Consider the following 23,854-nt stretch of genomic DNA (forward strand, 5'->3'; position numbering starts at 1 on the left):
GACTTTTATCAAGAACAGGTGTTCTTGATAAAAGTCATGTCCGACTGAAAAAGCCTAACGCCAGGGGCGGCTCAAGGGGTGGACTGGCAGGGCTACTGCCCGGGGCATTGTGGCATGTTGGGCGCAGCTACAGTCACCCCGCCGGCACTCGTCCGCCGCCGTATAAATCCGGTGGACTGTCACCTCTCTCTTCGTGCTACTTTGCCTGTTATGTGTGTAGAGGGGTCAGTGTTGGGATTGGGGGATTAGTGATGTGTGCAGAGGGGTCAGTGCCCATAATGTAGTTTTAGAGGGCAGTAGTTATGGGTGGTCAGTGTGCATCCATTCCCTGGCTGCCCTGGCCAGGTGGTTAGCACCTATTCCCTTTCTGCCCTGGCTGGCTGGTTAGCACCCATTCCCTGTATGCCCTGGCCGGGTGGTTAGCACCCATTCCCTGACTGCCCTGGCTTGTACCCATTACCTGCCTACCTCCCAGGCGTCCTGATTTTGTTGGGACCGTCCCCATGCCCCTTACTTGCTGCAGGGCCATGTCCCTTTTTGGGTGTACATAAAGGTACTGATGCTATTCCGTAAAAAGACTCGGTCATAGATGCGGCTGCATCCACATCTGAGTCAGGCCTAATGTTTTGTTTTGATTTGGCATTGATGCAGTAGGCACTTGACAAAGGTCATCTGTATTGCAGGACCTGGAAAAAACTTTGATTAAAATCTCCCTGTACCAAAGTATACACTCATAAACTGCCCCACCACTGTACAGGGTGTCATTTAGAAGTGGAAAAACAATTTCCTATTGCTAAACCATTTTTTTAGCTGGAGACCGTACTGGTAGTGTGCCCTCTACTTCCTAAGCGAGAGGAAAGGAAACTATGGTGCAGAGATGCAGGACCTCTGTAACAGTCTGTAGCAGTCTTATAACAGTAAAATATCAGGCTGATAATTACAAACATGAGGCTGCTGTAATGCTGCACACACAGATGACTAGTGCAAGAATGACAGCTTCTCAGCAAAGGGGAACAGCGGGCCTGATCTAGAGTGTTACTGCAGCTGGGAATCCCAGTAAAGTCCTGTACAACAAACTACAGTAAGTAAAAATGGGAATGATCAGTTTTAGAAGGGCAATATTAATACACACTTTGTTTCATTGGGCCTGACTCAGGATTTGTATTAAGACGTCCACCAGCTTCGGGAAATAAGATGCTGGAGCCATGTTTACTGCGTACAGGATCACAGACGCAGGATGTAACACACCCATGAAACGGTCACAACGCAATTGCGTTTTTATCTGGCAATCCCTGTTACCACTTCCAAACGCTTCCTGACTATCAATCACGCTGCGAATAAATACGTACTGCGACCGGCTACGGTAATGTACAGGTACACATGCTCAGATGGCGGATAATTACTCAACTGTGAAAACATCAGCATAGTGTACAACTCTGAATCACGCCCTCTGAGTACATACAAATGTACAGAAAAATAAGCTTATCTACCCATTCTCAATCTTTTACTCAAAATGTATGGAACTTAGGGGTCTTTGTATTAATAAGCGCGACACTGCTGCGATTATTAATGTTCCATCTCGCCAGGAATATTTTTAATGAAAATATCCCGGCTATGTACTACCGGGAACTCACAGGGACAGTGGTTGCGGCAACCGCTGTCCCCGTGAGTTATATCCCCGGAATTTAGGAGAAGACTTCCCGCACGCGCACATCGTCAGCTTCTAGGACTGGCGGGGGATGCGCGAGAGAGATTGAAAAATCTATCTCCTTGCCTGAGAGCCCCCATAGACAAACAGCAGTTTACAGCATCTGAAGATGGTGTAAACTACAGTTTACAGCATCTGAAGATGGTGTAAACTACCTGGACAAAACTCTGAAAAGCTTTGCTTTTTGGAGTTTAGTACATATGGGGCAGATTGTAGTCCCCATTGATAATAATGGGGACTGCGATCTGAAGTGCTAATTAGCACTTTGCCGGAGATTTCTGTGATACCTGCAAAGTGCTATTATTAGATAGAATCGATACATAAAATTATGCAGAAACTGCAGTTTCTGCATAATTTTATGTAAAAAATGGCTTGATACATAGGCTCCTAAAAGTGACATTAACTCCCTCTTTTTAATAGGTAAATTCCCTTTATATGCATTGATCACTGACGGTTCATCCATTTCTGATAACTGGTGTTATGTTCAGCTGCTTCAGAATTACATTGTGCAGTACTTTGTTTTTACATACACACCCCCATCAAAAAGCATGTGTCCTGGATCTTGAGTACTTTTTCCTGGACTCATGAGCTGTCTTCCCATAAACCACAGTTAATTGTCTGGCATGGTATGATCACTGCAACTTTGCTGGGGGCACATTTGTTTTACTCTCATATGTATGTTCCCCTAAAGAGATACTTAACTACAGAGCAAAACATTTTTTACAAAATTACATCTTTTACGAGGAAGAAGCACAAAACAGAGGCATTACTATGATATCATAGAATCCCCCAGAGACAATATACTTCTGAAATAAATTCCATGTGTTAATGCAGTGCAGAAGGCCAAATTCTGCTCTTTATTATGACATTGCTATGTGTTTGTCCTTTCCCTGTAGTGAGAAATGTACTTAACGCTACCGTTGCTGGACAGGATGGATATGTTCCTTATTTACAGAGGGCTATGGTTTGTTCTGTAAAGGTATAAAAGCTATACATGCAATCTTTAAAGAAAAAACATATAAGCATATCAATTTTAATCCGCTATGGTCTGTCCCGTCTCTGGCATGTGCAGTGACACGCATTCTCCCTCCAACAGACAGTGGCGCAGAGAGGGCAGGGAGAGCGGGTACTGCCTACCTGGGCCCAGCTTGTTGTAGGGTCTGTGCCCTTCCCCTTCTTATGGTGCATACACACTGTCAGATTTTTCTTCAGATCTGAACGATAACGATTTTAAAAATCGTTCATATCTGAAGGAAAATCTGACATGCCTGAACGATGGACGATGAGCGTTCCAGATGGTCAGATAACGATATCTGACATCTGATGTGTTTGCAGTTAGACTTGGACGATTCCATTAATTTTAATGCAGTCAAAAATCGTTCAAATCTTTGGTAAAATCGTTCAAATGGTTCATCTGACAGATCTGACAAATCTGACCGTGTGTATGCTCCATTACATGAGCGCAGCAGTCTCTACTGCTTGCAGGAGGGTGGGGGGGAGCGATCACACTGTTCAGGTTGGTGCCTTAGCAAACCGTAGTTTATTCATGTTTTTATAAGGGGGTGTGGCCTCTACGGCCGTGCCAAACGGCTCCCACTGCACCAAGCGATGGAACAGACGAGGATGTAGGATCACTCTGCTCCCAAAAGTGATAAGCATACAGCAGGGAGTGGTACAGATTGCAGTGTTCTCCCCAGAATTTTTTTCCAGCCAGGTGGCATCCAAAGTAGCTGGGTGGGGGCCTTCGCAATAATGCACGCGCCGGGAAAAGGGGTATGTCCCTTACCAATGCAGCCCGACAGGTCTCAGGCTGGTCCCCCACTGGCTCTCACTCAAAAGTGCCCATTATACAGTGTCCCCTGTAGTTTTCCCTTTTATGCATTGCCCCCTGTAGTTTAACTTTGCCCTTATGCATTGCCCCCTGGCTGAAGTAGTGCCCCTATGTAGTACCCCCAGACTGGTCCCTTATGTAGTGCCCCCAGGCTTAAATAGTGCCCCCAGACTGGCCTCTTATGCAGTGCCCCAGGCTTAAATAGTGTCCCTTATGCAGTGCCCCCAGGTTTAATAGTGTCCCTTATGCAGTGCCCCCAGGCTGGCCCCTTATGCAGTGCCCCCAGGTTTAATAGTGTCCCTTATGCAGTGCCCCCAGACTGGTCCTGGCCCCAGCCCAGCACTTACCTTTACTTGCTGGCCGCTGCCTCGCGCTGACTGGATCTAACTAGATCCAGCAGGCGCGCGGGGCAGGCTCCTCACGTTGCGGGTGACGTCTTGACGTCACCCGCGCAGTGCATCACTGGGAAAGCTGGCCTCTGAAGCGATCGGAGGCTTCTTCAGCCTTCAGTCACTTCAGAGGCCAGCGTTCCACAGCGGGGGTCAGCGGGGAAAAGTGCCGGGCGGCAGGCTGTTTCTGCCGGGTGATGCGCCCGCAGAAAACTGCCTGGGGAGAACACTGGATTGGTGGGTGTGATGGCGCACCCTTATGTCTCATTCTAAAACCAGGGCCACTGATAAGTAGTTGTTTTCTCCTTTGCTGCCATAACAGCCTCCACTGTTCTGGGAAGGCTTTTCGTTACATTTTGGAACATGGCAGCAGGCATTCACCACATGCAATAGAGAGGTCAGGCACTGATGTCGAATGATAAGGCCTGGCTCATGGTCCGCATTTCAATTCATCCCAATGGTGTCTGATTGGGTTGAGTTCAGGTACTGTGCAGGCCAGTCTGGTTCTTCCACGCCATACTCTGTAAACCATTTTTGATAGACCTCGCTGTTTGCACAGGGAAAATGTTATGCTGACATAGGAATAGGCCTTCTCAAGACGGTTACCTATTCTTTAGAATGTTATTGTATTTCAAAGCATTAAGGTTCCAGTTCACTGGAATTGAGAGGCTCAATCCATACCATGATAAATAGTTGCAGGCCATTATTCCTTCTCTACCAAGCTTTGCAGTACGCATCCAACAGCGTGCCAGATGGAGAGGCATGATTTGTCAGTCCAGAGAATGTGTTTCTACTGAGATTTAATTTAATGACAGTCCCCAGTAGACCTTTGATAATGAGCATGGTGATGTGTATTGCTGCTCGGCCATGGAAAATAATTAATCAAGCTGTTGTCACTTCCAGAGGCAGTTTGAACTGTGTGGTGAGTGTTGCAACCAAGGACATGTGCACCAGCACATGGTGGCCCCATTCTGAGCTGTTTTAACTCCTCAAATTTCCCACTTCACAACAAGAGAACTTACTGTTGACCAGAGCAGCTCTAGCAGGTTAGACATTTGACAAACTGACTTATTGGACAAGTGGCAAGAGTACCATGTTGAAAGGAAATGAACTGTTCAGTATAAATCTACTGCTAATGTTTGACTATGGAGATTGCATATCTGTGTTGTTCATTATTTTAAATGGGAAAGTCCTAGTTTTTGCCAATATCTGTGCTTTTCAGATGACAAGTTGAGAATGGGCATTTGTAAACAAAATTTACCTTGCTTCCGATCTGCCCAGGTCATGTCATGGTATACCCAAATTGTCCTCAAATTGATTGTCAACTACTGTGTTAGTTATCTAAAAATTAAACTGGTATGTTGACAGAATATCTATATCTTATCGACCACTTCTGTTGGTAAAAAATAACATAACATCCTCAATGGCATAAGAATGTGCCTTAATAAATAAACAACAAACCCTATTTTCTAGTTAAGATACATTCTCTCTGATATTTTGGCAGAAAGGTAAACGGGATCGGTATGAAATACCGACAGTCGGGATCCTGGCGGTCAGAATCCCGACGCCGGGATCCCTACAGGGTTAACATACTGACACTTGTTGGTCAGTATGCTAACCCTCCCCCTACCCTAACCATCCCTCTTTGGTGCCTAACCCTAACCGCCCCCCTAGTGCCTGAACTTAACCACTCCCTCCCCACACCCTAAACCTAACCCTCCCCCTTAGTGCCTAATCCCCTCCCAACCCTGCGACTTACCTTCGGCATCCCGGCAGTCGGGATGCTCGCGCCAGTGATGTAAACGTCGGCATCCCAACCGCCGGGATGCTGAATGCATCCCAGGCAAACTAGGATACATTATTATTAATCTTATATTAATATTGTATTATTAATTAGTATGTGCTATTATTACTTTAGGAAAAAGAAAATCAGTTCCCCAGTAGCCACGGGGAACTGATATCCTGGTGCAATTAAAGTGGGGAGTGCTAGAGTTAATTACTTAAGACCTTGACACTGCTGCCTGCTCATATAGCCAGTTACTCCTCTGGCACAAATTGACAGTTAAACAAAAAACACCTAGTGAACTGCGCAGTTTGTCAAAGTATATACATAGTTCTGTAATGTATTGGTAATATGTTGGATAGATAAAGAAAGGCTTCCTTTGTATAAAAATAAACAAATTTAATCACAATGTTGTAATGAACACATATACCAGTTAAAATGTTCAACAATTCTTATTCAAATATGATGTTATCCACATATCATAGCTAAGCATGTCATCACTGTAATATATACAGATGATCCAATATTGATACTGTATTGCTCACCGGCCAATTGTAGCGATAAATGATACACAAAGTCTTGTTTCTTTATAATCATCCAGTGATGCTTACCTGATTATATCTATGAGATCTCCGGCTGCATTGAGCCAAATAGCCCAAGGTGTATCGAGGACACTCTGTATTTATGAGTGTACTGGAGTTCTTTGTATGCCGCTCGGTGAGAGACCTGCAGTATCCCTCACCTGCCTGGATGTAGTCGGCAATGCGGAGAAGTGGCACCTTGAATCGGCAACCAGTATTCACAGTGTTCTTGTCCTCTACGTCTCTGCTCACTGCGAGTGTGTGGACCAGTCTTGATGCAAGCCTCGCACTGTGAGCCATGCACTGATATCAACTCCCGGTGTCTATGTTCTACATCCAGGCAGGTGAGGGATACTGCAGGTCTCTCACCGAGCGGCATACAAGTACACAACATTGTGATTACATTTGTTTATTTTTATACAAAGGAAGCCTTTCTTTATCTATCCAACATATTATCAATACATTACAGAACTATGTATATACTTTGACAAACTGCGCAGTTCACTATGTGTTTTTTCTATTATTACTTTAGGAAATGTTTCTTAATTTCACTGTATAGAGTGATATCAAGCTCAGGGTTTGGTTGATGAGCAGTGGAGTAACTGGGATAGGTGACAGTACGACAAATAGACCCCCTTAGCACACATACAGAAAAAAAGGCTTGATCTCACTTGGAAGAGACTTGGCCTCACAGCACACCCCTGGTTTCATAACTCTAGCAACCCAGCACCCTCGGAGATGCTGGGTTGCCCAATAGACTCTCCACCGCACTGCCAGCTCCTCAGTGACTGAGAGCTGGGCACTATACAATAACATCACAGTACAGTCCCCAGCTACTGGTCTCTGAGGATGATTCTGCATTTTGGTGTCAATCCCTTGGAGGGTAACACTCGGTGCGGTTTGCACTCCCTAGTGACACCACTGTTGATGAGGTATGGAGGAGTGTTTGGCATTCTGTTGGTTTAATTAAAAATATATTGGTGTGCCAGCTTAGAGCTGGTTACGAAAGCAATGCTTTTTGTGGAGTGCAAATGTAATGTGTAGTGGCGTAACTAGGGTATTTTGAGCCCAGAGCAAGATGAAAAACAGAGCCCCACCTCCCAAGTATGTGCACGCTCAGAAAAAGTAGGCATGACCACATACCGCATGGGGCGTGGCCACGGAAAATGGGGTCGTGTCATCATGACACACCACCGTTTCTCGTCACTCTGGGAACCTTCCTTTCCATTCCATATGCATCTTAATGCCCCCAGTAGTAGTGCCCCTTATGCAGTGCCCCCAGTAAAAGTGCCCCTCATGCAATGCCCCTGTAGTAGTGCCCCTTATACAGTGCCCCAGTAGTAGTACCCCTTATACAATGCCCCCTGTTGTACTGCACATTATGCAATGCCCACTGTTGCAGTGCACATTATGCAGTGCCCCCTATGTAGTGCTCCCAGTAGTGCCCCTTATACAGTGCGCTTATACAATGCCCCTTATACAGTGCTCCCAGTATTAGTATCCCTTAAACAATGCTCCCTGTTGTAGTGCCCCTTATGCAATGCCCCCTGTTGTAGTGCACATTATGCAGTGTACCTTCTGTAGTGCTCCCAGTAGTGCCCCTTATACAGTGTCCTCAGTATTGCCCCTTATGCAGTGCCCCCCATAGTGCCCCAGTATTGCCCCTTATGCAGTGCCCCTTATACAGTGCACCCAGTAGTGCCCCTTATACAGTGCGCCTTATACAATGCCTCTTATACAGTGCCCCCAGTAGTTCCCTTACATATATAACACACAGACACACAAAACACAATACCTTCCCGAATCCCTGCTCCTGTGCCCGCTGCTGTCCGCTCCTCCTGCTCGGCACTATGGGAGAGACGTCATGCCATCTCTCCCTTCACCCACTGCAGGAGCCGGAAGGCGGACCTCAAGTTAGCTACAGCCCGGCTCCGGCCCTGGGTGCACCAGCCAATGACTGAGTCTGACTTACATTGGCTGCTCAAACAAACACACTGCCGCCGGGAAGGACACAGTGAGTGTGCCGACGGCGGAGTTTGTTCTACTGTGTAGTGCGTTCCGCACCAGACACTGAAACCACTGACCTGGACAGCGGCTGCGGTGGCCACTAACCCTCCCCCTCGGCCGACCCCCCCCCACCTAGTTATGCTGCTGGTAATGTGCCCTTCTGCAAGGAATGGCCCTGAAATTGTGCCCTTTTCACCTTTTCTTGTGATTAAAATAATCTCACTCAGCATACGCTACAGTACACTATAGCGCGCACTGCGTTCGCACCATACATTCCTATGGAGGTGCGTACGCAGTGCACGTATCTGTTCACGGACGGGCATCGCGCCAGCGGCAAGGATATAGCTGGGCAGATCTGTATATGATCTGTATATGTTAATTTTGAAATCCTTTGTGCTAGTAGGCAGTGTCAATCAAAGGGGATGTAGTCGGCATCTCGACGGTCGCGATGCTGGCGGACAGACTCCCGGTGTCGGTATCCCGACAGCTATCAGAATCCCAGCGGCTGTGATCCTGTGGGAGGGGATGGTTAGGCTGTGCGGGGAAGAGGGGGTTAGCGATTAGGGTAGGTTCTCAAAGGGAAAGGTTAGGGTTAGGCTGCAGAAAAGTTCGGTTAGGGTAGAATACCTCAATGCGTCTCGATTACGCTGCAGGGATTCTGACCGCTACTATTATCAGCGCTGGGATTGCGTACCCAACCCAATCAAAGCCTGTCTCCTGCCACTTACTGTTTGACAACTACAATAACAAATACAATGACCATATACATTTAAAGTAGAACCCCCACATACAGTCAAACAGAAAAATATTTACTTAATACAGTTAAGTGTAGCTGTACAGTATGTTAGAAAACACCAAAGAATGTTAGTAATTACCTCTTAGTTTCTCTCTAAGGGCGGAATTCAATTGATTCCTGCCCCCATCGAGCCCGACGGAGCTATTCAATTCTTGCTCCTGTCGGGCACGATCAGCTGACAGCGATACATTTCAGTTCGCATCCCCAGGGGGGTGAGAGCTGAAATGTGCGAAAAGTGACATGTTTGGGCGCCCAAACATCACTTTTCGCGATCGCGCCCAGCACTTTGGTCGGGTTTAGCTGCTTTACGCGGCTAAACCCGATCACTTTGGGCGTGATCAGCACGAAAATCTGGAACAATTGCATAGCGACCCGCGATCTCTTGTCACTTTAGACGGGAGATGCGGGCCACGAAAACAATTGAATTCCGCCCTAAAAGTTAAAATGACACCAGGGGCATGCTTAGGTTCCCTGGTTTAGTTTGTGAATGCCATGAAGTTATGCATATGAATGGAAACAAGGAAACATTACATTGCTGTTTGCCACACAAAAGCAATGGTGTTTTTTTAATGGGTTGGGTATGAAATCCCGGCAGCTGTTCAGCCGCCGAGTGAAATGCCGTCGCCAAAGGCTGAAATACCAGTTTCCCGACGGGGCAGGTAAGTATACTAACTCTGCCCCTCTAACCCTCCCTTAGGGGTGCCTAACCCAAAAACTCCCGGGGTGGTGCCTAACCCTAAGTCCTCCCAGGACTGCAGCCCATTACTGCACCCCCCAACCTACATCCCTTACCAAATAATATGATTACCACCATTTTTAGGACTTCTGTCTGTCTTCCCTCACACAACGCAAACTGCCTGGAGAAGGACAGTTCTTGCAGAGCAGGAAGGCGGGGACTCGGGGTGGGGACTGGATGGGGCAGGGAGATGGAAACTTACAGTGTTAGTTGGGGAGGACATGCCAGGCAGAGCAGGAAGTGGCGGGGACTGAATTGGGCAGAGAGATGGGACCTTAAACTGTTAGCTGGGGAGGACATGCCAGGCAGAGCAGGAGGGGCGGGGACTCGGAGGTGGCCGGCAGAGGAGCCTTCCATCCTAGTCTGCAGACAGTGCAGAGAAGTTAAGTATATGGACACATTGCACAGGTCGGGCAGCAGAGACACTGTAAGTGGAGCAGTGATAAAGCCTCTGCTTTGCTCTACTATGAGAAGGGGGCCCACAGCTGCTGAAAGACAGGGGGGCCAGCAGCGTGCTGCTGATCCTAACACCAAACTGCTTTGTACTCACAGACGAGAATATCTGCGGGCCCAATACTTTAGTACTGGCTGTACCCCCCTGATGGCGGCCCTGACTGCAGTGTATGAAGACACATCTGTAGCATGAACTACAGTCAATCACTCTGCACTCTAGTGTCTGTGGAAATGTGCCACAACCGCTCTCATAATAGTAGGGAAAACAATTCCAAATATCATGCAAAGAAAGGAGATAGGTATAATAAAGTAAAACCTTTAAACTATAAAAACATTAAGCAAATAGCCCTCTTGGTAATACTCTTACAGCATTTGCGTTAACCTGACATCTCCTCTTCCAGAGATGCCTCATTGACAACAAAATTGACAGTAGGTGCTTCACATGGGTAGAATTTGGACATAGTCCATGGAGACCTCATGCACTTTGAAAAAGGCTACAGTTAGTAGCCAAAACGAGTTGATGTTAGAAGGTCTTGCTGACAACCAGAAGGGTACGTTCAATCTCTTACATCACCACAGAGCTGGAGACCGCTAAAAACTGTCATATACTGCATGCTTTGTTTATATCCATCTGGTAGGAGGCTTCATTTTTTCACTGTATTGCTTCTTGGAGCTGCTATTATCATTTTATTTGATGCTGATTTTTACCTACACAGAAGTTCAAAGATATTGGATGTGCATCAAGTATTTATATTGTAACAGTAAGTGATCCATTTTTGTGTATGATTTTGTATTTTGGTAATTTTTTTGGCAAATACTGTACTTGTGCCGTGATGTAGTTCATATCCGGAGGGAGGTTTAAGGGTAGGGTTAGTATACTTACCTGCAGATGTCAGCCATGTAACCCACACGGGTTGCCGGCGTCGGGATTCTGACCGCCGGGATCCTGATTGCCGGCATCCCATGCCCCTTGTGCCCAATTTCAGTGACCTGTGTTACAGCACCAGGTTGAGTTCATACTGTATATATTTAATCATCTCATTTGACCCTATCACAGACTAGCACACAATAGTCTAGCCTTGCACATGGCAATTTCAGTCCTGATCAGAGTTGTACGCAGGTCCCCTTTGCTGCTGGATCTCTCAGTATTTAGTATCTGCACATACATTGGAGCCTGATATGCAACATTCAGCAACTATGGTCAATCCTTATGCATCTCACCAGCATCTCCACTAGTGGCTGAGTGGGTGTAACTGGGTGGCAAATGGGCGTTAAATAAGTGTTAAATGGGTGTTTATTTCCAAGCATACAATGTGGCCAATCTCATGGACTCCTGAAAGAGTGGGCCAGTCTCCTGTATTCAGTGGACAGCCTGGGGGTTTGACGACGAGATTCACACTGTATGCCGTCATCATGTTCCTGACCCCAGCTGTAAAATGACACAAATCGCGGATTTGAAGAGCAGAGTGCGGAGCCACAATGATGGCACTTATGTAAAACTACTGAGTGATAACATAAAATTATTAATAACATATGCATTCCCCTGTTCTGGGTGCAAATAAACAAAGAGGATTTTTTTAGGTTAAACTGAACTGAGTGTTTGAGTCTTAATAAAACAGCAGGAATGTAGGCAAAGAATAAAAATTAGATTTATCCTCAGCTCTAATTCTATGGGCTAAATGTAATAGGTATTTCGAGAGTTTTAAGATTTTATCAAATTATCAGATATATTTAGAGCTAGAATATTCAGTTAGGCAATGCCAACCTAGTTTTGCCTTAGTAAATATTGCTGCTTTAAATTTATGTCATTATAAGACAACCAGTCACTTGATAATTAATCAAACACACACCCATGCTGATAATTATTATTTTAAATAGACCGTGTTTAATCTCTACTACTGAACATGTGACATATATTTGGATAGTGTGTCCTTTGTCTGTATCAGTCAGTTACAGGAAAGAACATGAATGACTTAATCACTCTGGCCTTGGTAATTATTACCTAAATAATAGCTCTTGATATGCCAGATGAGAGAATAGGAGGCTTTCACTAGAGAAGTTATCTTCTTCCTCCCAGGAGGATGTCTCTTCCTTTTCATGCTGAAGATGAGATGAAAGGCAATGTAAATCATGCACATCCTCACAGACAAATTAAACAATTGAAATACTGAACTGCCTTTCAGAAAAGGTCTGTCCATTCCTTGCTTGTCATTGAACAAAGCAAGTGGGCTGACCATAGTGTCTGTGCTTACAGCACCTCTAGTGGGCGAGGTAGGGACAGTATTCAGAAACCGAACCATCATTGATGCATGCTTTACAAAGCATCAGCATTATCTTCATGTAAGGTGTTAGGAACATGACTTGCATTTAAAAGTATAAACTGTAAAACAACGAAAAAAAACCCTGCAATATTAGGTTTATTCTTGTCAGAGCTCATTATGTCAACTATCAGAATCTGGGTGACATTACATCACATAACATAAATGACGGAATCGGTTTATCATGACTGATAAGAAGAAGTTTGATGTAGTATAACTGTAGTATTAACATGAGGTGAGTTGGGTTGAGTCTAACTAGTTTGGTATGTTCAGAGAGCCAAAAGGATGTGAAATGTAGAACACAATTGAAGTTGCCATGTTCTTGACATTTAATACAAATAAAGGAATAATAAACTGTGGCATGAGTTTTGTACTGGTTGTTGTGTTTGTCCAGAGAGGCTCAGAGGTTGTTTAAAGTTTCCAGTAACAGAAGCTGGACTATCTTGTATTTGTATCTTCTACATTTCTGCCCTTGTACACTGTTACAGAGCACTAGTTAGCTTCAGGTTAGAAACACACAAGTTGTCACTTTCCATTATAAAATAGTAGAGTGGTTCTGCCTATGTGACACAATGCACATAGATAGACACAATCTCATGGTCCAATTTCAAATATGCTTTATGTGGTCATGGTGGATTATTTATACTATGAATAACACTTATGAAATATGTATAAATGTCAGTTTAAAGTACCTCCTAATATGTTTAGACAAACACACATATATTATATATGCACACTTGCACCAGCAAGCTCGCCATCTTTATGTCCCTGGCTGGGCACAATTGGCACGGCAATGTGGGTCACACTCAACAAGGCCATCAGTGCCAGTTGGACCCCAAGGCAACATCAGGCCATAGGCAGGGCCCTAGGTTAAAAAATGGGTGACAAAGTTGAGGATAAAGGTACATGTGTGTGTATATTGTGTTTATTTAAATGTTTCTTTACAGGTGAACTATAGGTACCAGCAGGCCCTTAATGCCCCGCATGCTGGTACTTGTGGTTCTCCAAGTACCAGCATGCATGGGAGGCTTGCTAGAACCTTCAGTTCTACTCGTAAAGACAATGTTTTCACTTCTTTTTTTACACTACACTTACACACCATCAACCCAGCACCCACCGCCCCAGAGGTGTCGGGGAGAGGCCCGGGCTATCAGCCTAGCCCTGGGGTGCCCTGTAGGGGGGGACCCCTTTATTGGGGGTTCCCCAGCTCCCCAGGGATCCCTGGCCTGGACTGACTAGCGGTCAGGGTTGATGCTTCGGCTGGGGGACCCGGTGAAAGGGCTCCCCTGGCTGTGGCATCAGCCCACCCGCTAAAAAAATGTCCAGTGCTGGTTCTGAAAAATACTGGGGGACCCTGCACATTTTTTCCCCCTGTATTACCATGACCGGATCAGAGCCCAGTGCTGGTTGCGCAGAATACGGGGGACCCCTATGTTGTTTGTCCCCCGTATTTTGGACACCAGGGCTGGTTCTGACTAGCCCGGTGTTGGTTGTCCTTACATACGGGGGACCCCTAAGTCGTTTGTCCCGCGTATGTTGCACAACCAGCGCTGGGTCACTAAAAGCCCAGGGCTAGTTGCTCTTGGGGAAGGGGGGCACGCCATTTTTTTTACACAGATGCACGGATGGTTCTCACTGAACCATCCCTGCATCTGTGTTTATTTTATTAAAGACAGATCACGGATCTACCCGTGCGTGCATCAGTTTTTTTTTTTAACAAATGATGCCGCACGGACGGTCGGACGCACGATGCATCGTACGTGAGATCGTATGAACATTATGTGTCAATCGTGTGTCCGGGACTGCCAGGGAGCCGCCGAGGAGTTCAAGGCAAATCGTAAGATGAATCTTATCTTATGCTGGTCATACTAGTGTATGGCTAGCATATCTGTGAGTCAGGGCCCAGCAATTGTGCTACAGAAAAAAAATTAATAGGAACAATTCCTGTGTACCTCTCCCCGCTGATACCACCCCAGGAATGTTTCTCACGTTACCATATAGTAACCACAATCCTGGCTTACTTTCTGCACTTCACATATTCCTGGAACAAATTATTACAGTACTGTAGTATAATAGATACACTGATGTTTTTCTGTTGAATAAGACAATGTTGATTCATGCAGGCTGGCTCTCTTTTTACTGAAGTTATCTGATTATGTGAATTAGTAATTCAACTAATTAACAACTTTGATTTAGTTAACCATGAACATTGCTTTAATAACTTTGCTTCCAACAACCAAGGTAAATGGATCTAATATTAAAGATATTCAGTATTTCTATACTAGAAATATTGTTTGAATCGTTTGCACTCCGTAGTAATAGGACAATGGGAAGATGCATTTTTATTGGCTTTTGTTTCCGTTTTTTTACAAGTGCAGTAACATGAACTGAAACAGCCTGAATGTTTCTTTACTCACTTAATGTAACATGAGAGGCTCCAGGGTGCTATATTTTAGGAGAAAAATGTTGTAGTTAATTAAAGGGGATGACCCCAAGAGTGACAGTAAGCTGGACTTTGAAGCGATGTGTTACTCTTTCTCAGTACTGTATTGCTATCCGAGCCCACCATCCTACAAATGGTCATATAAAGTATTTACACAGAGGATCAGAATGTGTGTGTGGCTCTATGTGTACTAAATGGTAAACTAAGAGCATTTGCACAAAGCTATTTACATGCCCATGCTGCGGACTCGCTGACTTTTTGCCTTAGCCCAGTGGTTCCTAAACTTTTTTGAATCACGGCGCCCTAAAGTATCAGCATTGTTTTCATGGCACCCCTAAGTTTAAGTTCATAATTGAGATATTCAGAAAATATGTAGTAAAGTGAAGTAAATTGTGCTGACCTGTCATCCTTAGGCTCAGTTATGTGGTTGTGGACAGGTTTGTGCTTCTGTTTGTCCACATATTTACTTTATATTGACCATAAATAATTTGATTTGGTGCTGGACCACCAACCTGAGGCACCCCTGCAAGTGTCCCGAGGCACCCCAGGGTGCCACGGCACACACTTTGGGAACCACTGCCTTAGCCCCTAAAAGAGGGCAGAAAATGATGCCCATGTGGGATGGGCAGAGGGCGTGATACTGTCATTTGTGTCATCGTTGCCCCTTCCTTGCTGTAGAATACCGCTGCATTGGGCAGTCAGGGGCGATCCACAATTATGTGATTCTGGATCGCCCACTTCTATGGAAAAGTGGGCGGATCAGGAAAGGCTGGTCTACGCTCTGTGGAATCTGTGAGAACTGATTGTGATTCTCCTGGACATTCTCGGAGAGTAGGCCAGTATGACTTGTAGTGACTGAAGTACAGTTACCGACCGCTTTATGATGTACTGTATTCCAGGCAATTCAACTCAAAAAGTGACCAGATTAAGGTAAAATGCAGGGACCAGCCTTATCCATGTCCACAGCAGCATTAATATCAATAACTATTGATCAAGATTTTAAGGAAATGCAGCTATAACATGATTGTGATCTGACACTGTGATCAGCCGGCCGCACTGATGGGCCAAAAAAGCTGAAGGCTCCATCTGTTATATTTCCCAACACACATTTTTGTGGCAAGATTGGATATACAGTAGATCTTCCTGTGTGCTGTATTGGCAGTTTTTTTTTTTTCTTATATGGTACTTACAGCACCAATAAAGTTTTTCATGTTTTATGTCTCTTGCCAAAACCAACAAATATCTTAAAATAGTATTGCTTAAAATGACAGCATTATTGGTTTGTTTAGTAAATCATTTATTTTTTCCTCTATAGGAAGAGCAGGGCATTTCCTGTGAATTACTGGAAGATGACTATCTCAAGTGTAGTGTGAGCTTCCCATTCATGAGGTCCAGGTCTAAGGTAAGTTACCAAATATGAGACGGTAAGCGTACTGCTGGGAACAAATTTAGACTGAGGATCAGTCAACAAACCGATCCACCACCTGAGCTGCCGATTGGTAAGCTATACACACTAACCAACTGTATGTCTGGGCTAAGATGTCATTGTCGGCGGCCCTAACAGCAAGTGTGCAGGCTAACGGTGGATCGATCATACACACATGCTGTGCTGCAGGTCCGACCTGATATATCTGTGAACGACGTCGATCACAGACATATCGATGTACACACCCACCGATGCACTCGCGATATATCGCTCATTGATAGAGCAATATATTGCCAAGTGTATAACCAGCATAAGAAGTCATTGCACTTAAACATTTGCTGATGTTTAGTACCTTTATGAGATAATTCCCAAAAGTGCAAATGATAATAGAGACTTTAATGGGAGGACATTTGTATGGTTTCAGAGATGTGAGATATTTGTACTATGTTTTAATTATTAGTAATAATTGTTATGTCTTATACACTGGGTGTCCAAATAATTATGACCACCAGGTGATTTTATGCAAAGTAGAGATTTGGCAGATTATACAGACATAGATGTCTGAATCTGTATAAGAACAGAAAGGTGAAGGTATGCATAGCCAATAATAGATATGCTTCATCCCAAACACCTGATGGTGCAGTGTGGCAATATACAGAATAAATGACAGCTAGACTGGGATTGGAAGCTATTTATTCGTTGAATAAAGCCCAGCTTCTTTGTTTTTATATACCGTATTTCTTTGCATCATCATATCCTCTACATACTGTTGGCCTGATTCCGATTTGGGAATAGAGTAAGATAGAGCAAGTAACTGTGCATCTTGGTAAAACCATGTTGCACTGCAGGTTGGGAGATATCAAATGTGCAGATATACAGTAGATTTAGGAGAGGTGTTTCCAAACTGTAATATAAATTGCAGTGTAAGAATAAAGCTGTCCAGCAATTGTGGACTGCATGCCAAAGCAGCCAGTATTTACCCCACATGCACAAAAAATGTATGTATTTGCACCCCTTGCGCTGCTACATAGCTTGTCCAGGTACATAATTACTTGTTTTATTCCCAATCTGAATTGGGCCCTGTATCTTGACCTCATCACTTTTTAAACAATGATTTTTATATTCCAGTTATTCTGCTGGCTGGGTTCATTCTATTCTCTTTTGTGTCCATTTCTTTGCTGGTTACATTTCAAATAATTCTCAGTGAATTATTTTCATAAATAACAACTTTTCAGTTCAAAATACTAGTGGTTTAATTAATGATGTGCTACACTATGCTTATTTTTATTTGCTAGTGTTCTAACACATGTGCGGAGCGGCCTTTCTATTTACAGTGGCACACTATCAATTAATCAAACCACATGGAAACTCATGGTGTTCCTTTATAATCTGCCTATGTGGGAGGAGGATACAGCAGCTGTAAAATGTATTATTATTTTTTTATGTTTCCTAAGGGGTTCATCAAAAGGTCTCCAAATAAACTATATTTATGTCTTGTTTTTAAACACGTGTTAGTTGAAGATTTTCTAGTAATAATATTTCTGTATACTGGGAGAACCAGTGTAAGAAGAAAGTGATTAGAATGAAAAATAATTGGAGGTGCAGCTGCATTCATCATTGTGGCTGCTAGGAACATTTCATTTTCCAGTAAAGGCCTTTGACCCTCTATGGTTCCACAATGTCCAGTGCACGACTTTTGCATCACTCGAATTGGGAGCTACAGTATTTCAAAGCCATATCTTTCTCTTCTAGGGGTAGTATTTTACCACAGAATTCAGTATGGACCATAGCAAGAATAGTATACTGTACCAACGTGTAATTAATTCTATTTTTATTTCTACAAAGCCAAGGGTTTGCTACATTTCCGAGTGTCAGTTCCAAAGCCTCTGCGTGCTAGGGAGCTTAGACTGTAAACTACGATGGAGCAGGGACTGATATGAATAGTCTCTGTACAGTGCTGTGTAACATGGTGGTGCTATATATAAATAACTGATCCTAGACCTATGGGATTTTCATATACTGTATATGCTAGCTTGTGCCTAATCACTTTCATGCCTCAATTACATATATATGTTTGTCAGTATTTGGACAACTGAACACTGCTGAGTTTTCCATGAAGCACGCGACATGTACTGTGGGCCTGATTCAGACCCGGACGCTAAGCCGCGATCGCTCGCTATGGGCGATTGTCGCCCATTTGCGCATGCGTATGCATCGCAGTGCGCCACACGAGCCAGCCACTGCGATCGGGAATCGTGCACTCGTAGCACAAAGACTGAGCGCTACCTTGAGTGACAGATAGTGCTGTTTGTGGGTGGTAACAGGGGAAGGTGCTTGTGAACGGGGGAGTGGTGGTATGAACACAGGCGTGTCTGGGCGTCAAAACAGCGTTTAAAGGGCGTGCATAATTAACATGGAGGCGTCATTGTACACGTCACCTGGTTGTATTTCAGTCAGCACTGATCGCAGTGCTTGCATCAGGGTAGGGTCAACCTCAAGCGCTGAATCAGGCTCTGTGTGTTGTACTGTGTAATAAAATCAGTGTAGTTTATTGGTTAGGTTTGGGATCACAGGCAACACTTGAGTCCTGACAGATTTTATTGTACTATTACTACAGTGTAGTAGTGCTCAGTGGGGTTTTTGTGGTCTGTATATTAAACATGCCTGTGACAGCAGATATATGCATTACACTTAAGTTCCCCTTAATGACTTATTACTGTAAAGCCCAGGAGCGGTAACATGTCAACATTCCTAATTCAGTAAAAGAATGTAAACACACGTGTTTTTCCCCATAAAAATAAAAGCGGGATGTAACAGCAGAGGATTTCTCGGGCTGCTTTAATGGTAATAATATGTTACACATCCCCTGCCTGTAAATGAAACCATAAAATGTCTGGAGCCATTATTAAGTTTTTGGGAAGCTATGTTACTCTTTTCCAGGAAGTTTCCTTGCCTCTCTATGCTGATGAAGACTTTGTAAATAACATATATGCATAGGTGTGAAGATACTGACCTTAACCCAGTACAGGTTTAGTCTCCCATATCCAAAATGCTTGGGACCAGGAGTTTTTGAATATCGGAATATGCTGTATTTTGGAATATTTGCATACCATAATGAGATATCTTGGGAATGGGACCCAAATCTAAACACAGAATGTATTTATGTTTTATGTTGACCTTATAAACACAGATTGCAGGTAATTTTATACAATATTTTCAATTTTGTTGCTCAAACAGAGTTTGTGTACATAAGTGAAATTTATTAATGTTTCATATACACCTTATACACAGAGCCTGAAGGTAATTTTATACAATATTTTTAATAATTTTGTGCCTTAAACAGAATTTGTGTACATGGAACCATAAAAAAGCAAAGGTGTCACTATCTCAGTCATGCTACAAAAAAAAAAATCTATATTTCAGAATATTCCATGTTTGGATATGGGAGACTCAACCTATAATGGTTTTAAATATGTTAAAGAACTTTTCAAGATTGAAAACAACTCATTGTTGTATTCAGTTGTTTATCCTGTGATTGCTATAAATGAACTATAAATAATTATGACTATTCTTATCTGTAGAGATCTGAAATTAATCTTTAGGTCTCCATCTATTCTCTATATTACAACAGTATGAATTCAGTGTGATCTTTGATACCAGCCACTTGTCTGGAGATGATGATGTTCTCCAGTTCTTGGTCACTGCACAAAGGTATATAAATATCTATTCATTATATCTGGTTGTCATGTTTTTTTTACCTAAATCAAAGTTACCCTATTGCTGCGTTCTACTTTTTGTGATTACTGGTATTATCCCTTTCTAAGGAAATGAAACAGTGATTTTCTTTTAATAAGTAATCAGTAACATTTTTCTAGCTCATACAGAAATGACCGAAATGTTTGACTGAAAACTTTTTGTTCTTAAAACAATGGCAAAATAAAATGATATGGATTATATAGTAGCGTTATATTGAACTTTACCTATTTCTTATGGGATCACTGACTGTTTTAAATAGATGTTTTTGTTCAGAAAACCAATAGATGTCAGTAATACTCCCTTCACACTTTTTGCAATAACCTGGGTTACTGTGCAGTGTGAAAGGGCCAGGTTGAAATAACCGGGGTCGAGCGACCCAGCATTTCAACCCTGGTAACGAGCAGGGTTGAACACAGGTTCAACCCGGCTCGCGATGCAGTGTGAACGGGTAACCTGGGTCGATGTGAATCAGCCAGGTCAGAATCAATTCATGAAATATGTTTTCAATTTAACCTAGTGGAACGTCAATTACCATGATCATATTAGCTATATCAAAGTAGTTGATAATTAACCATTTGTTTTTGTTAATTGCATCATATATAAATAGTATTATACATAACTCTTTTAAAGTTGCATTATTTTGAATGAAGTGCAACATCAACAGCAGAGGTATCCCAAATATATCATAATGTAATATTAACCTCAGCAACTGTAGAATCTTCACTATTTTCTTATTTGTGATAAATTTGGTCTTGTGCTTCCCACACATTTAATGCCATGTAAAAATTCCAAAGTAATCCTACATTCCCTCCTGTATGTCACGGCTCCTTTGCAGCGAGATTCAAGGCTGTCTTTAGGTCAATCTCCTAACTAAAGATAGCAGATGTTTTTTTGGAGGAGCTAAGGTCAAATCTTAAACATTCACAACGTGATTGCTGGAAATATAGTTAAATATGTTCACAGTATAAGATTATATTGTGATAATGACAGATATAAAGTTTTTCCTGCAGCAAGGAATATGCTTCTGGGGAACATGGCTTTCAGACCACAAGCGTAGAGACACGCAAGAGCTTGTTTGGTGGCTATGTTATGAACACTTTAAGCTGAAATCACTGCTTCTTGATTATTGTGAAAATATGCATTATTCATCTCTCTGTAGAAAACAGACTGTCAGTGCACACTAAATTGAGGGGTTGTTGATGCAGCAAGCCATGTCAGTGCGTAGTGACATCCCGTTCAGTATAGAGATCAATACTCCCTATTTTTATAACACTCTAGCTATGGTGACTGCAGCTTGAACTAAGTGTACCATAGTCACAAACCAAGTGTTTGTGTGAATCTGCCCTTAAAGCCATCTCTAAATCCCTGCTATCCCCGTCTATTCAGAGAGATCTGAAGTATGAATTCTAGGAAGAGTTTAAACTAAAGTGATGTCCACCTTCTAATTGCCATTCCCTCACTCAGTTAAGGTTCCATAATAATTGTACTAAACATTGTGCTGACTCAAAATTAGAAAGTCAATAGACATTTTCTAGACTCCTGATGAAGTGACACGAGCTTAGCATGCAAAGCATTTTATTGTGGCTCAATTTATTAATTTGTAAAAAAAAACAGAAGCTTTCCTCTGCAGCCATGTACTTCACAATTTTCATTTCATCACTCTTGTTTGCATATTTATATTTATAGCACATGACCTTGTCTATGAATAATGTAACTCCTAACCCATTTGTCTTGTTGTATTAGTCGAGTATGGTAATGAAATCCATTACAGCTTTTGAGTTGTGATTTATACTAAGTTATGTCATGCTAGGAACTCAACTATAATTTTAAATGTTGCATAGTAGTTAATCATTCAAGTATATTTTGTGTGTAAATAATTTCTAATCCATTTGCAATAATATTTAAAATATGTATATTTTTTATAATGACATTTTGGGGATCCTAAAATCTTAAGAATTGCAGGTGTTTGTGCAATGTTGTATACTGGAAAATGTATTTGGCACATACATTAATGTACACCAGACAGACTTAAGTTCTAATCCTTTTGTGCTTTGAGAGCAGGTCCTCTGCAAGCAGAGATATAACTGTGGACTTAGAGCATGAACTGTGTATTTGCAGTCTTTTTCATGTTTCTGAGTATTGTGTAGGTCCCTATTACATAGGATAATCATTTGCTATATATACATGTGAATGTATCCCAGCTCTATTTATATTTCTTGTGGGTGTACTTGATATGGAAAAGCTGCTGAATGATTTTTTAATGGTTCTTTCAATGTAATTTCCCCCACAGCGGAAACACTGAACGGGCAGAGTCTTTACACGACAACACCCTCACTCTGGCTGTGCCTCTAAAGCACGAAGTGGACTCATCAGTAAAAGGGTAAGCGACCAATTGCTGTCGTACAGAAATAGGAGGAACTGTATAGTTTTCATCCCAATGGAAAATCACATTCTTTTTATGTTTTTATATCATACTTTCCGGCACAAGCTTTCATCTAGTCTTTGGTTCTCAGGCTATAAAAACAGGATACACTGCTTTTATCTCCAATGTTGTGTTTCCTTTTTCCTACAAGAATAAAAGATATCTATAGTTTCTTGTTGTAGTTAGCATTACTGTACTATCAATATTAACCTCTGCTTTCATACTGCAGTAATTCAACACAGCTAGTAACATAGGAAAGATCAGACGCTTGACCACTTCAACAAGTCTGTCACTACTTTAAGCCACTGTGTCATTCCATGTCAAGTGCACTAATGGTCCCCACCTCACCATCTCCAATTTTGGTAAAATATTACATAAAGATTTATACAGTGCCATAACTAGTTGTCCCGGAGCTCAGAGCAGGCCACGCCCCCTCAGTGTGACATCACGGAGTGGGTGGGGGCCACAAATGCCGAAAGCATCCTCAGGTGGCTCCTGGGGGCTGTAATGGCAGCGGTGTGCACGTCTGAAGCGTCCTAAAGACACTTCAGGCGGCACTGCTGCAGGGATTCTGGCTGCAGGGTGCCTGGAAAGGCACCCTGCTAGCCAGTTGCAGGGGATGCGGGTGAGTGGCGGTGCCGCCCACAGAGCTCTGCGCTCTGTGCGGTGGCATTGTTCGCACACCCCTAGTTATGGCCCTGGCTTGGCAGACTCATTTTTGGGAAAGTGTGAGTTCACAATATGCAATAGTAGCAAAACTATGGCCCTCAAAGTGGGGCTGGGTGCAACTGTCACCAACTCCACAGTGCACAATTAGCAGGTGGGGACAATCTTCAAAATTGGTCCACTTGACATGGAATGACCGCACTTATTTTTCATGGTGGTTGGTTTTGGAGGCTGTGTGCAAGGTACACTTACACAGGTGCACCCCCTTCCTCTACAAACTATCACTGTTTTGTACGTGATATATTCTGTAAATTGGTATAAATTACTTCATTAATAGCAATTTCCAAAATCAACCTACAGATGTGTCCACATACATCTATCCTCCATGCGCTACAAGTCACGCCACACATAATGCGGGATCTCCGTGTGCCTCGGTAGCCTTGAGCGCCTTTCATGCAACTTTTTACCTTCAAATGCGTCTTATTCACACAGTGATGCAAATAGATAGCACAAGCAGCTTCTGCTGATTACAATGATAT

The 23,854-nt window shown here is 43.1% G+C and overlaps 1 protein-coding gene across 1 annotated transcript in view; it reads left to right on the forward strand.

Annotated features, from left to right (window-relative positions):
* The window catches only part of ITGA9 (integrin subunit alpha 9), a 512,195-nt gene that overhangs the window by 404,362 nt on the left and 83,979 nt on the right, over positions 1-23,854 (forward strand). The window contains exons 19-21 of the mRNA XM_088464409.1: positions 16,361-16,447; positions 20,103-20,182; positions 22,518-22,607. Of these exons, the coding sequence (XP_088320535.1) occupies positions 16,361-16,447; positions 20,103-20,182; positions 22,518-22,607 (257 nt within the window). The remainder of the gene's footprint in view (positions 1-16,360; positions 16,448-20,102; positions 20,183-22,517; positions 22,608-23,854) is intronic.

The sequence above is a fragment of the Taudactylus pleione genome, unplaced genomic scaffold (genome assembly GCF_031769625.1).
Source record: "Taudactylus pleione unplaced genomic scaffold, aTauple2 ptg000054l, whole genome shotgun sequence".
In the NCBI taxonomy this organism is placed as follows: Eukaryota; Metazoa; Chordata; class Amphibia; order Anura; family Myobatrachidae; genus Taudactylus; species Taudactylus pleione.